Source organism: Micropterus salmoides, unplaced genomic scaffold, assembly GCF_014851395.1.
Source record: "Micropterus salmoides isolate LMB-PRFRI ecotype aquatic unplaced genomic scaffold, ASM1485139v1 Ms_hic_scaffold_23, whole genome shotgun sequence".
In the NCBI taxonomy this organism is placed as follows: domain Eukaryota; kingdom Metazoa; phylum Chordata; class Actinopteri; order Centrarchiformes; family Centrarchidae; genus Micropterus; species Micropterus salmoides.
In genome coordinates this window covers 6,057,966-6,072,001 of record NW_024041484.1, presented here as the reverse complement: position 1 = coordinate 6,072,001, position 14,036 = coordinate 6,057,966, and the positions used below count along the sequence as shown (strand labels likewise).

General features: G+C 42.0%; 2 protein-coding genes across 4 annotated transcripts; one reads left to right on the top strand and one right to left on the bottom strand.

Moving 5' to 3' along the window:
* Nucleotides 1-756: 756 nt before the first annotated feature.
* On the bottom strand, nt 757-6,566 carry selenoo2 (selenoprotein O2). The gene is made up of 9 exons (XM_038739236.1): nt 5,855-6,566; nt 4,600-4,803; nt 4,308-4,485; nt 4,026-4,156; nt 3,455-3,732; nt 3,175-3,337; nt 2,607-2,792; nt 2,045-2,201; nt 757-1,402 (listed from the first exon to the last, which is right to left on the bottom strand). The coding sequence occupies exons 1-9, from the start codon at nt 6,277-6,279 to the stop codon at nt 1,226-1,228; spliced, it is 1,899 nt and encodes a 632-aa protein (XP_038595164.1). The 5' UTR covers nt 6,280-6,566; the 3' UTR covers nt 757-1,225.
* LOC119918474 (zinc finger and SCAN domain-containing protein 2-like) lies at nt 6,132-13,959 on the top strand. Of its 3 annotated transcripts, none has more exons than XM_038739235.1 (9): nt 6,132-6,242; nt 7,443-7,645; nt 7,751-7,849; nt 8,051-8,143; nt 8,352-8,462; nt 10,197-10,320; nt 10,426-11,539; nt 11,747-11,802; nt 12,455-13,959. In XM_038739235.1, the coding sequence occupies exons 2-9, from the start codon at nt 7,496-7,498 to the stop codon at nt 13,720-13,722; spliced, it is 3,015 nt and encodes a 1,004-aa protein (XP_038595163.1). In that variant the 5' UTR covers nt 6,132-6,242; nt 7,443-7,495; the 3' UTR covers nt 13,723-13,959. The 3 variants fall into 3 exon arrangements, with proteins under 3 accessions (XP_038595163.1, XP_038595162.1, XP_038595161.1); XM_038739234.1 differs by lacking the exon at nt 6,132-6,242 and adding an exon at nt 6,741-6,935 and having other exon boundaries at nt 11,750-11,802; XM_038739233.1 differs by lacking the exon at nt 6,132-6,242 and adding an exon at nt 6,741-6,935.
* The last annotated feature ends 77 nt before the right edge of the window (nt 13,960-14,036 follow it).

The following is a 14,036-nucleotide window of genomic DNA, read 5'->3' as shown; positions in this document are numbered from 1 at the left end:
AGCGCAGGTCAGTGCTTACTGTCAGCAGTGCATAGGCAATAGCCTAACTGTGTATTGCCTTAAAACCTATTTGAGGTGGTTGCATAGATAAGAATAAGAACCACATGAGAACAAGAAAGACACCTAACTGGTACTGTGGTCATAATAATAACAGCCAATAAAAATGTCTGTTAAAGAAAAATCAGTGTTCTGAGTTCATATGTCGACTCAGGTATCATGACATGGATTACCATAATTCTCAGATGATACAAAAGCACTAGTAATATCTCTCTCTTAACTTTTTTAATATTATTACAGTGAAAGAATATTTATTTAATGAAAAATGGGCCATCATCAATACAGTAACACATGGCATATTAAATATTGTCAAATTCTTTTCACATCACAGTATGTGTCTATAACGGGTCTTATTGGGGTGAATGAATTCAAAGGGTACTTGTTTAATTTAATGGAGTGGATTATATTATTAATTTGTTAGTTATCTGGTGGTTCATCATGGTGGTTTGATCCGGTTTGATTGACAGTGGCCTGTTTAAACAACCCCACAGCTTGAATCATTTTGATTCAAACGCTGCGCTGAAATTCGCGACATCGCCTTTTCCTAACTAGGCCCTGGCTTCTTTAAACCAGTGAGAAAACCACACACAAACACACATATATCCAAATATCATGTAAAAAAAAGAAAATGAAAAACTGTTTCAAGTTTGACAAAAAAATCGTGTTGGACCCGTGTTTAAAGCAGACATATATACAAAGTTAATTAACACACTTTATTTAAAGCTTTGAGAAACAGTCTGAAACAAAATGCCAACAATCATTCTTTCTATTCTATCTGCGGTAAGTTTAAGAAACTGATTGTAAACATTTGAATTGCTCATATGTGTGGCTATCGACATGTGGACCATAAGTAAATAACTGATCATCAGTGTGTTCCTGGTGTTTCAGACCCAGACAGGTCATAGTGTGACTGGTCATCGGAGCCATCATACTTCATCAGCTAATTCATCTACTGTGCTGTATCTTCATAGCATTTAGTTGTACTTGGTAATTTATACAGTTTTTACTGTGATGTTGTGTTACTCTTTAACACCTTTAAACACTGCAATAAAGGCGTTATGATCACACAAAAAATGTATCTATAACCATACTGATGAACACTGGAACACACTGGGTTACGTCCTCCCTTCAGGAAGCAGACCTCTCTCCTTCAACTGTCTAGGAGGCCCTACGAAGATCAGGTGATACAAATTCTTTGTGCCCAGGCAGGAGGTTTCCTGTTGTAGCTGACAGTCACCCCCCTCACTTTCTGCTCCTTTTCACCGCATGCATAAGATCCATCAAAAGACTCAGCTCCAAAGGCATCTGAATATGGTTTCTCCAGAACCTTTAAGACCCTGTCGACCTGCAGGACAAAGTGCATGTAAGATGACTTCTATTCATTTTTGAAGCAAAATTCGGATTTGAATCTCATAAAAATACAAAAAAACAACATTGATCTGTGCAAACTCAGATGAGACAACTCAGTCCATTAAAGCAGCTGTTGGTCTTTTCAACAGTTTCACATGTCTGTGGACAGTGTCGGTACCATCGATTTCTGTGTCTCCACCTAGTGGTTGACTCATTCATTAACAAATGATAACAAGAACAACCAATTAAAAGTCACGTGAAAAGATAGTGTCAAGTCCACAGAAGGCAAGCAACGCTAGCGTTAGCAGGTAATGCTTCTGCCTACGGGGCCCTAAGTCCTTCTGGTTACTAAAGCCATGTGCCCATCTAGCATTATTTAAGACAACAAATTCAGAGGGATACAAGTGACCCAGTTAGTAGCATTAAAAGTAATCCAGTGCATCACTGCCTGTCTTAATATTGTTTCTGTAGCAGAAAACATCATCTAGGGTATTTCTGATATAGTAAACCAATTTCCTGATGGAAACCCTGCGATACACTCCTAATCCCCATGTTGCCTTGTAGACAAGTTTTAATGGATCCAGATGTCCCAGTTGAGATTTTAACAAGGAAAGAACCATTTTATAGGTATCCTAACCTCAGAGAAGTCTCCTACTTCTGCAGCCTCAATTGCATTCTGGGCGATGTAGTTGCGCAGGACAACATGGGGGTTGGTGCTGTTCATCACTCTGAGTCTCTCCTTTTTGATGACAGACAACTCACTTGTGGCATCACACTCCCTGGCTAAACGCCTCCTGGTATTTCAGTGCAAGATCAATTGTTTGAAAGAATCAAGAAAAAGTGTTGATTTATCCCATACACAATATAATAATAATAATATGTGCATTTATGAAAATGTCATATGCTGGAATTAAATATATGGCATATGTTATAATGTCATATACTGTATGTCTATATTCAAAATGGAACAATTTCATATAGGTACATATGTTATACCTATATATTTATGACATATTTCAAAATATAGCTCTGTTCATTAACTAGTATGTAAGCCTAGGCCTAAGTCAGCTGCCTGTTGCTACTGGAAACAGGGTTGATGAGAGTGTTGACACTGAACCAAAACAGTAAAGTTATGGGATGTAAACAACCAGCTGAAAGATAGAAGAAAAGACGCCGTAGATCTGAGGGGAACTTCTTACCTGTATCGGCTAACCCAGCGAATCCAGTCATCTCGCTGCTTTTTCTTAAGCTCATCCTGATCTGTCTCAAGCAGCTCTTTTAGCCGTCCCATCCGTTCCAGTTGCTCGGACACACCCGGACTATCTGCCACCAGCCCAAACATGACTGGGTTGGTCTGTGCCATGGAAAGAATCATCGCCAATTCACTAGAAATGGAGAAAACGCTAGTGGTAAGTTAGGAAAAGGAGAATGCTTGATGTTGACCACAAATCTAACTCTAGTCCTACATGATGCTCTATGTACGCCTGCAACTATCTCAGCGTAACTCCTACAAAATGCTACAAAACCCACATTTAACTTACACATTGTCTTGGAAAGCTTTTTCCCCAAAATGCTAGCAGATACAGTAAAAGGAAAAACAAGTTAGATGATAAGAGAGTTTTAGTCATTTGGAACCAGTACTCTGCTCAGCTAGGATCAGATGCACATTCACTGGGAGTGTATGGTGGGGCAGCTACAGTCTTTATGTTTTTGTTTCATCTTCTTTGAAATAATACATGTGTATTCAACCACCATACACCCCCTCACCGGTCCTCCATAGTTGGCTTATTAGCCACCTTTAGCTCCTCAATAGAGGCACACTGCTCTAGGATGAGGTCCACTACTGGCCCCACTGTGGGCCTCTCACTGTCGCCCTCGTCAGGCCAGGGGACATGGCTGAGCAGGCGGAAGGTGTTCGTGAAATCTGCACCTGGAAAGACATTATGTTATAGTACTGTGACAAGACGGCAAAATCACAACTATGTATATGTTGATGGCTCTGCCTCATTTTCAACACAAAACCCATCTTTCTGATCTGTTTTTGTACCAGTGTTGTGCATGAGGCGCAGCAGGTCTGATATGAGCTCGCTGTCCTCTGCCTCTTCTTTTTTCACAAGTCCAAGCTTTTTCCTCATGATGCACAGGTAGAAGGCTTCGTATGTGGGCATGAATTCATCCAGGACAGCGCCTGCCTCAGCTCCAACCAGCTCAGAGCCCAACGCCTCTGCTAGGCGAGCCAGGTTCCAGCGGCACACAGATGGCTGGGCTTGGTAAGAGTAGCGTCCTCTTTTGTCCGATGTGTTGCAAACGAAATCTGGATCAAATCTGACACAGAGGTGGAGGGCTTTTCATATAGAATATTATACATGATGGCACAAAATCTTGTTATCTATAAATTCTCATCTTCTTTCTAGTTCCTGCATGCCAAAACAGACTGTAATCTTACTTTTGAATAATTTTACTGAGACAGAGCTGAAAATAATTTTTTTTTTTTTTTCATTTTAGTGGAGCGAAACCATTTTCAGATAGTGAGTAATCTAACTGGGATATGTGAAAGCACAGAAAACACTGGTCAAATAAAGTGCAGACGACGCAGATTTTCATTTTCAGCCGCCTACCTGTCCATGAAACCAAAGGGGCCATAATCCAGAGTAAGACCCAGGATGCTCATGTTGTCTGTGTTAAGGACACCATGGCAAAAACCAACACACTGCCACTGAGCGACTAGCTTAGCAGTTCGCATCATCACCTGGGAATAAACAAGTCAAATTTGATGGCAGAAATGCTAAAACAGCATCATGAAATGAGCCAACCTTAAGGGAGACAAAGTCCTAAACAGTGTTTGCCATTATTAGCACTGAATATCAAATTCTGTCCAGATGCTCACCATCAATGCTCACCTCTCTAAAAAAAGCCATATTCCTGTCTTTTCGGTTGCAATGAGTCTGCTGGATGCAAGGATAAAAAGTCTCAATGACATAATCCAGCAGCTGAGCGCGAATGTCATGGCGCCCTGCGCTGGGTCCCTGCAGGCCTGAGAAATCATCTCGGCCCAGAAAGATCTCAAAAGATCCAAATCTAAAACAAAGGTAAGAGATACATAATAACATGCGCAGATTTGTCCAGAGGTAGCACTATTGTGTGTTGTGCTGATTAAACTTTAAAAAAAAAAACGCTTGAAATGTTTCCTACCTGAGGAAGGACGGGGCAAGACGCAGGACGACTGAGCAGCGCTCAGGAATGCGCCTGCCACTGTTGAGTGGATCTCTGGTGACATAGAGGTCGGAGGTCACGAGGGAGGCTGCACGGGTGCTGGGTATCCCCAGGGCGGCCATGGCCTCGCTGCACAGGAACTCTCTGATACTGGAGCGAAGCACCTTCCTTCCGTCACCCTCTCTGAGAAAATTGTAATGTGTCCATCACACAGATTTGTTTGAGATTTAACTCTGATTAACCACTGAGTTATATACTGGGAATATGTTGAATGTTGTGAATATTGGCTTCTGTTACAAAATAAAAAATGCAATGTTTTGAGTCAGATAGGGAAATTAATTGAATTATTCCACTACATATCAACAGAATTGTATCACATTTGCAGTAGTATAACTTGCAAACTCTCTTGGCAAAAAATCCTAAATTACAAAAATGGTTGGACCAGGAAACAGGAGGCCTGTCATGTAATGTGTCAACAGAGTTTAACAGTGTTTATGGACAATGAAAAGAAAAATGTAATTAGTTTTAACTATGTTAGATGCCATTATGTTGTCTGATGAACGAGTAATGCTGGTAATGGATCGTGTGTATACATTTGATGGGTCAACAAGCCCTAGGCAAACTAAAAACTTCTGTACAATAGTATTGAGTAAATTAAAAGTATAATCCCAAATGTTTGCAATGCAATATGTCAGCCAGCTTTGCCTTCACTGTGGCCCACATTTACAACAACTTTCAGGAAGTTGCAAAAGCACTGGCAAATCCACCAATAGCAGCTAGCTGTAGAGTTGAAATAAGATATTGTGATTGCATTATGAAATAAAATGAGATTGCTGAGATATAATACTTAAGTCAAGAATATGAAAAACTCAAATATACTCTTTACTCTGTGTTTAACAGACCAAATCATAGACTTGTACTGGTTCTACTGAGCACACAATTATTAAGCAATGGGGGATGGGTTTGATGTGTGCCAAGCATTAAGCTGTTAAGTAGCTCTCCTGGGGTTAATGCATTCACGTGCCTCTAGTGAGCAAGGCTGATGAACGATTGGCTGTGTCACCTGCTGAAATTGTCTTATTCTCAGAGAAAACTTAATCCAACATGATTTTATCCAAGCCCTAGAACCTGCTCTTGATGTGGAGCATGGTTATACTGCTCCAAATGTGTTATGTTCAAAATGAGATGTATGAACGCTGAACTGTCAGCACACACACAGTAAATCTTATTTTACCTGGAGTAGGGTGTGACTCCTGCACCTTTCACCTGAATCTCCCATCGCCCGTGGGTGCCCTCTATCTCTCCCAGGTACATCACCGCTCCATCTCCCAGTTGTCCCGCGAACAGACCGAACTGGTGCCCGCTGTAACAGTGCGCAGCCGGCTCGGAGCCCGGTAGCAGCCTGGAACCGCTCAAATACTCCGGGCCCAGGGGGTTCGTCAACACGTCCTGCACATTCAGGTCGAGCAGAGTCAGCGCTGACTGAGATAGGGCCACAAAGGTCGGACGTACCAGAGGCTGAAGAGCCCGAATTCGGGAGAAACATGCCGCTGGGACCGTCCGAGACCCGGTCTCCTCTGAATCATCCACAGGAAGCTTTTTCAACACCGTGTTGTTGAAAGGTAAGCGCTCCAGAGGCACGCACTGAGAGGGCTCCATGAAGACTGAAGTGCGACACGACTAAGCCGCTCATAATAAGGACTAACGTTATTTACTTGTTGTACGGCACGTTGTTAAACGCAACACAGTGTTCAGGGGCATGGAACTGGCCAAAATGTAACATGAACACATTTAGACCGTGAATAGAAATGTAAATAATTTATAAAAAACGGGGGAAACGGTGAGAAAACTGTCACAAATCCAAAAAACCCCCCAAAACTACGAAACCACCGAAGAGAGACAAAAACACAGAGGAAGACACCTGAAATTTGTAGTTTTTATTCCATTGTCAGTTTGGGGAGCACAGGGCAAATCTTATCCAGCAGGCGGCGGTAGCAACAAGAAAAATGTCACCTGCCGTCAAATATAAATAGCGAAGAAGAAGCCTCTGGCAACTAATTAAGTGCATCATGTAACTGCTTGCTTTATTTTTATTTTTTTACAGTTAATTAGAGTAACTGTTACTTGTTATTTAGAGAATTATTGTAGTTTTTCATCAGTACCATCTTTGTCACTCTGTAACTAGCCAGGCGTGGCTGGGTGGGTAACGTTAGCTAGCTAGCTAGCTGGCTAACTGCAGCTAATCACAGCGACTCATAATTTTCAGCACCGGTGTGAAAAGATGGACCCAGGTGTCTTCACGGCCGTTTCCAAAGGTTTGTTTTGCTGGTATAAGAAGGGCGATTAAAAGCAAATTTACTTAGGAAAACTTGTAGTTTGCGATAGTTCAGCTAGCGTTTACTTTATCAGTAACGTTACTTCTACTCTAATTAGCTAAGTTAACTTAGCTTTGTAAGATAGCCCATTGACTTGCCGTAGGATAGTAACGTTAAGTTGACGCGTTTTATTATGCATCGCAAATCAATTTGCATGCATGTTGTCATATGAATATAAGTGGTATATGTAACGTCACAGACTATACAAACATTAGCAGAGGTATAGCTAACTGGGTTTGAGCAACGTTGTTGTTATTGAACATGCACTCAGTGTTTTCAGAAAGGTTGCATTCAAAACACAAAACTGTTCCTAAATCTAAAAAACAGAAGCACTGCGAACAAGTGTGTGATTTTGCCCTACGTAGACATATCGACTAGTTGAATTAGGATACATGACAGATAGTTCATTTACTGTACATTTACCTTCAACGCTTTTCTCTTTTTCAGGGGACCCCTTACCTTTGGCATCGCTGCGCCTCCTGGTCCCACCTCTCCAGCTTATGGCAGCCTCCATGTGGCAGGTTCTGAAGAAACAAGACATCATGAACTACTGGAAAGTGGCAGAGTTTGTCTCTTTGGTGATGGACATGGTCCCTGAGCTGCTAATGTACAAGCACAGGACACACCTTAACCTGGGATTAAGAGCCAGGGTTGGTACAAGTGGAGGACACAAGGCGTTAACAACTAATGTAACATTTATTTTAGTTTTTTGTTTTAACTGTAAAGTGAAAAGTTTGTTTTCATCTCCTCATCAGTACATTCTTGAGTTGTGCCGAAGTGAACAGCCTGTGGAACCAGACTTCATCTTGTCTCATCTGGAAAACATTAAACCGCGACACCCCACCCTGGTAGATGTAAGTGTGTACAGTGTAGATCAGTTGATTTCAATCAACACATTGATTACAATTACATTTTTGTAGCATCTCTTCCTCTTTGATCAATATGAATTGTAAACACATGCTGTTATTGGCTGGGCAACAATCTTATAAACACCACTTTGGTAGTTATCCAACACAGAATTTGTAATTTGTGTTATTTTGATGCCCATATTGCAGATGAAAGAATCAGAAGATGAAATAGCGGTGAACTTTCTTGAGTTGATCCAGACTCTGCTCAAAGATCCTGAAGTGAGACAAGACTTTTTTTTGGTGAGACAGTCTCACTTACACTTCTGTGGAGCCAAATCCAACTCTGTAAATATTACTTTCCATTATGGGCTATAATTTGTGTGAAGCTGGGCTCTGTTAGTTGCAGGAAAAAAAAAAAGAAGCAACATCATATTTAGCCATTTTAGTAGAGTGTTGTATTTGTTAAACAGTAACATAGTTTTAATCTCAATCTTTTTGTCTTTCAAAGGAGGTCTTCCCTGCTGAGTATGGACCTCAGTATGACAGTGATTTGCAGACGCTGTTTTCTGAGTTCTTCTTTCGGCTGGCTCAGCTGTTGCCAGTTCCTGACCTTGAGCAGGTAAGAAGTATCATTTTGATAAAACAGTAACAGTATGTCACCAACAAAGAATAACTTAAACCACCACACTGTTTCTATACTACAAAGTTAATACATCTGAATTTCAATAACGGGAAGAAATTAACTTTGCATTACAACAGTGACAATTTGAAAAGAGGCTGCCGTTCTTGTGTTTTTGGTGCCATGTGATGGTCAAACGCATAGCTCTGTTCAAAGTGGCATGTAACACGAAAGCAAGAGTGGCACACCACTGGCAATTACTAGGGAAATAGCAGGGAGTGATAAGCCATTTATAAGCTGCACACAGCATCAGCATATCACAATCCACAGTGGTATATATCAGTAAGAATCGGTATATGACAGTGGAAAATGTTTGGACACGCACCTTCATTGTGGGTCTTACGAGAAATCTGGCTCCAGTGTTTTGTTTAGAAACTGAAGGCTCTAAGTAGGCACTAAATTTGCATAGGTCAGGACAAGATGTCACTAATGACTTACTTACTAATCTTATTTTTGTTATAGATTAATCTGCTGACTGTTTTCTCAATTAATGGATTAGTGGATTGGTCTATAAAACATCAGAAAACTGTGACAAATGTCCAGCACAATATGCGAGGACCTCATTTTTGTCTTTGTTTGTCGGACAGGGTTGGACGATATGGCCGAAAATGTTAACACAATAAAAACTCATCCTTATTTCTTTTGAGTTTAAAGCCTGATTTTTGCTCCTGAGTGATAGTTGAAGGAACCTGATGGTTAATTGCGGTTAATCTCTTCTTAATGTTCAACACTTGAACAACTCTGAGGCAGAACATTACTATGTATAGTTACTAACACAACTATGATAAAAATCTTTTTCAACAAATATGCACGAGTAAAACAACTTTTTTTCAGTCCTCTTTCCTCAGCAAATGAACATCTTAATAAAAAAAATTAAGTCCTAATTTGTGTATGATTCAAGTGAATGAAATCAAACATTGAATGAATATATGAATATTTATTGAACATTTTTTTGTTATAATAAAAAAATATATTGCAATAATTATTGTTTTATTGTCTGACCAATAGCCCAAAACCCCAAATATTCCATTTCTTATTCTATACGTTCTCATCCCACGGCGTCAAATAAGCATCTGTACACACAGCGTTTGACACACAAGGTACCCTTCTGCATCCGTATGAAACGCCTTTTTAAAGATGTGGGTAACATTGTGAAGTGGTCGCAATTTGGTTAAGTTTAGGCACCAAAACTACTTGGTTAGGTTTAGGAGAAGATCATTGTTTGCGTGGAAATAAGTACATTACGTGACATAACTCACATTATGTAACTTCAAAATAGTTGCTGGTTAGATTTCTGTTAATCGACTAATTGTTGCTGAACTATGTCAGGTTTGTATTTGCAATGATAATGATGTAGTTTAGTTTCACAGTGATGAGGTTTACTAAAGGTTAGATAATATACTATAGAAACTATAGCAATAAGCAGCAGTTGCTATATGATACATCGTTTAACCATTAGGAACTGAATTGAATTGTGAATGCTGTCTAAATGAGGTGCAGTGCTACATTCCTTACTGGTAATAACAATGTTTTGCCTATGCTATAATTCAATGTACTGTATATGTCTTACATGTGCTTAATCGCAAATCTGATGTCTTGGTAACCTATTTCTGAAGTTGAAATCTTTTGATTATATTGGATTTGACATGGTGCGTCTTTTCCAACATTTCACAGACTGTTTCCTGGCTTGGGGCCGAATGCTCTGTTTTAGAGGATTGTGTGCATTCAGTCTCTGAGCCTTCAGACCTGAAATATTTGCTCCAGCACCACAAACAGCTCGGGCATTTAGAGCAACATGGTGAGTCACTTCCCAAAACCACATCTGTATTATTTCACTTTCATCGTTGGAGACACTATGACCATAACTTATGCATCATTCTTGTCCCTTTTTTTTTGTGTACAGTTCCACCTTCTAGTATGGGCGACAGCATCCTCTCCTCACTTTCTGCTGTTCCCCCTAGCAGAGTGGCAAAATCTACAGAACACCCCGACCAATCAGATCCAATGCAAGGCCTCAGTGACGAAACACACACTGTATCATTCGTAGATGACGTAGCAGTTGAAATAATCACAGTGACAGATTACGCAGAGGTAGAATTGGGTGCAAGCACCGACATCGAGGTGGTGACGGGAGAGATTTGCTTTGAGGGGACAGACGCAGTGGCTGAGGACTCGCTGGTAGTGCTTCCTGATGAGACAACCACGGAAGAAGAAGTAGGTGGAGCAGGGGAAGAAGCAACCCGAGAAGAAGCTGCAAGTTGTTTGCCAAACATCGACCTTCCAGAAGTTAACAAAGACGACTTGGCGTCCACCGGACAAAAGATGTCTGTGGGACCTCATGACTGCCCAGACTGCGAGAAGAAATTTAAGTTTGCCTCTTCGCTAATCGCCCACAGGGTCATCCACACTGGCGAACGCCCCCACCGGTGCAATGACTGTGGTCGCTGCTTCTCTTTCAGGCAGTCCCTCGACAGGCACAGACACACGCACAAAACTGGCCGCAAGTACGACTGCGTAATCTGCGGGGAGACCTTCCACTCCTTGTCAGCCCGCACAGAGCACAAGCAAACGCACGTGGAAGACGGTGTTTACGTGTGTCATCAGTGCAACAAGAAATTTAACTGGGAGCAGGCGCTTGCAAGACACGTGAAAACTCACACAAACAATCCCACAGACAGCCACAAGGATTGGCAAGAGGTTGTCATAGGTGATGAAAACGTCAGCGAGGCCCCTGTTGCCCTTGCTGAACCCGACAGCCAGGTGCAGGCAAATGACAGTGGTGGCCACGATCCAGAGAATGCAGAGGTTCCGAGCAGCGGGCGTCCTACCTCTGAGCCTGAAGCCCCTGAACTTCACAATGAAGACATTTCCCTGGTGAAGGTCCGCACCAGTGGACGCAAACGCAAACCCACCATGAAGATCCAGGTGATAAATTTACAGAAGCGCATGACCACTAAAAGAAGGAAGGAGGTCACGGAGACGAACCCTCCAGAGCTGAAGCCTTTTCCTTATAATTGGTAAAACCATCCGTCCACTTTAACCACTTTTGATCTGTTGTTGTCACGAAGGTGTTTCTTCATTTCAGTGTTTCTGATTCTGGTTTTATTACAGGTTTAGTATATAGAAATATAAAGTACTGTATTATGTTCAGTTGAATATATGATGGCTGTGGTGGGACATCAGGCAGATCAAAAGCCTCATGTTTATCTTTCCTTTCTCGTCAGCAGTGCAGAGCACTCTTATGGATCCTCCACGGTCTCATCAAAGGACATCAATGAGAGTGAGTTTTCACTTTTGGAATTTTTTGCTGTTTCTCACCACAATTACACAACCAGAGAGATAAGAGAATGTGAAATTACATTTTTTTTAAAAATGCTGAAAATCTGTGACTCACAGGCCAGAATTTAACTAATAATTACACTGCAAACAATTCAATTGAAATTAATTCCTCTAGCTATAATTTAGAAATATTAGACTTTTTTCAGTTAAAGCTGAATAAAACATAAGTTAGCAACTATTTTGATAACTTACTAATTTCTAACATCACATTCTTTTGTTCCTGTTTCTCAAATTTGAGGAGCAGCATTTCTTTGTCATATATTTGAATAAATTGTAAATATTTATATTTTGGACTGTTTGTTGGACAAAACCAGCAATTCAAATGTCTTGCCTCGAGCTCTGGGAAATTTATATTTGGCATTTCTTGTGGCTGTCAGAATGCCCACTTAATTATGTTAAAAAAAAAAAATGTTTACTGTAATATAAGTGTAAATACTTGAAGGCAACAGTTGAGGCAGGGTAAGGCAGTTTTTAAACTCAAGTAAATGTTATTTACTTTAATATTAGTTATGGACAAATCACAGGCTGATCTGTAATGTGCTTGGTTACTGAAAATCCTTAAATGGCAAATAATGACTCCGTTTTCCCATAAGGTTCTGGAGCAGATGGCTCGTCAGCTGCTTTCTCCTGTCCTAAGTGTTCCTTCCACCACCCAGAAGAAGCACAGGTCCAGCAGCACATTGACAAGGTTCACTCTGTTAAGACTGAGGATGCTAAGCTGTCCCTTCAGCCCCTCACAGATGAAGAGGGACGTTTTAGTTGTCCCGACTGTGAGAAGACATTCAAGTTCCTGTCCTTACTAACAGCCCACCAGCGCATCCACACAGGCGAGCAGCCCTTCCTGTGTTCTCAGTGCGGACGGCGGTTCTCCTTCAAACAGTCACTGGAGAGGCACAAGCAGACGCACAAGTCCGGGCGCAAGTACGAGTGCCTGATCTGCGGGGAGTTCTTCAAGTCCCTGGTGGCTCAGAGGGAGCACAAGAGCACCCACATGGAGAACGGCGAGTACCTGTGTTCAGAGTGTGGCCGGGCGTTTGCCTGGAAGTCGGCGCTGGTGAGACACCTGAAGACCCACAGTGAGGATGCTGACAAGGTGGAGCGTTCTTACAAATGCCCTCGCTGTGACCTGGGCTTCAGCTGTGCCAGCTACCTCCACAGGCACCTCCAGACTCACCAAGAAGAAAGAGTGCACACCTGCAACTGTGGAAAGAGCTTCGCCTACCGGGCAGCTCTCACTGCACATCAGCGCATCCATCAAAAGGAGCGGCCGCACATATGCACACAGTGCGGCAAGGGATTCCTCTACAAGGGGGGTTTGCTGAGCCACATGAAGATCCACTCCGAGGAAATGCCCTTCATGTGCTCCTTCTGTGGTAAGAGCTTCAAGAGGGAACGCAACATGAAGAAACACGAGCGCTGCCACACCAGGGAAAACGTGTTCAGCTGCTCGCAGTGCGACAAGAGTTTTGTCTATAAGGCCACTTTGATCAGACACGAGCTGACTCATTCAGGCGAGAGGCCGTACCTCTGCTCCGACTGCGGGAAGGGCTTCTTTTCCCACGCCGAGCTTCTGAAGCACGAGCGTTTCCACACGGGCCACAAACCCTTCCAGTGCCCCCAGTGCGGCAAGAAATTCACTCAGTCCTGCTACCTGACCATCCACCTGCGCTACCACACCGGAGTCCGGCCGTACTCCTGCCCCGACTGCGACAAGAGCTTCCTCAGTGCCAACCGCCTGAAGAGACACCAGCGAACACATTCTGGGGAAAAACCATACTTGTGTGTCGAATGTGGGAAGGGATTCAGACAGTCATATAATCTCAAAATGCATCAACGAACCCACATCATGAAGTTAACATAGTCTGTTAAGACTTGAATTTATGGATCTGGAGATTAATATTTTGCTAATATTGAGTTTACAGATTAGTTTAGACTGGGACAAAAGCTTCTGTAGATGGACTGACATTTCTATGCAATTGTAGTCAAGTGCATCTAGTTTAAAACGTGTTCTAGCCTGAAGAGGTTCATGTTTACTGTCCCATTATACTGAATGCATTCGATTTCCAGGTTGTGATCTGATTAAAGCACACTGAGCCGAGCAGTGCGTTTTTCCTCTGCATAGCAACTTTGTCTAATCATCTTTGCTCATTTGTCAAATAATGACTAGAAAAAGGA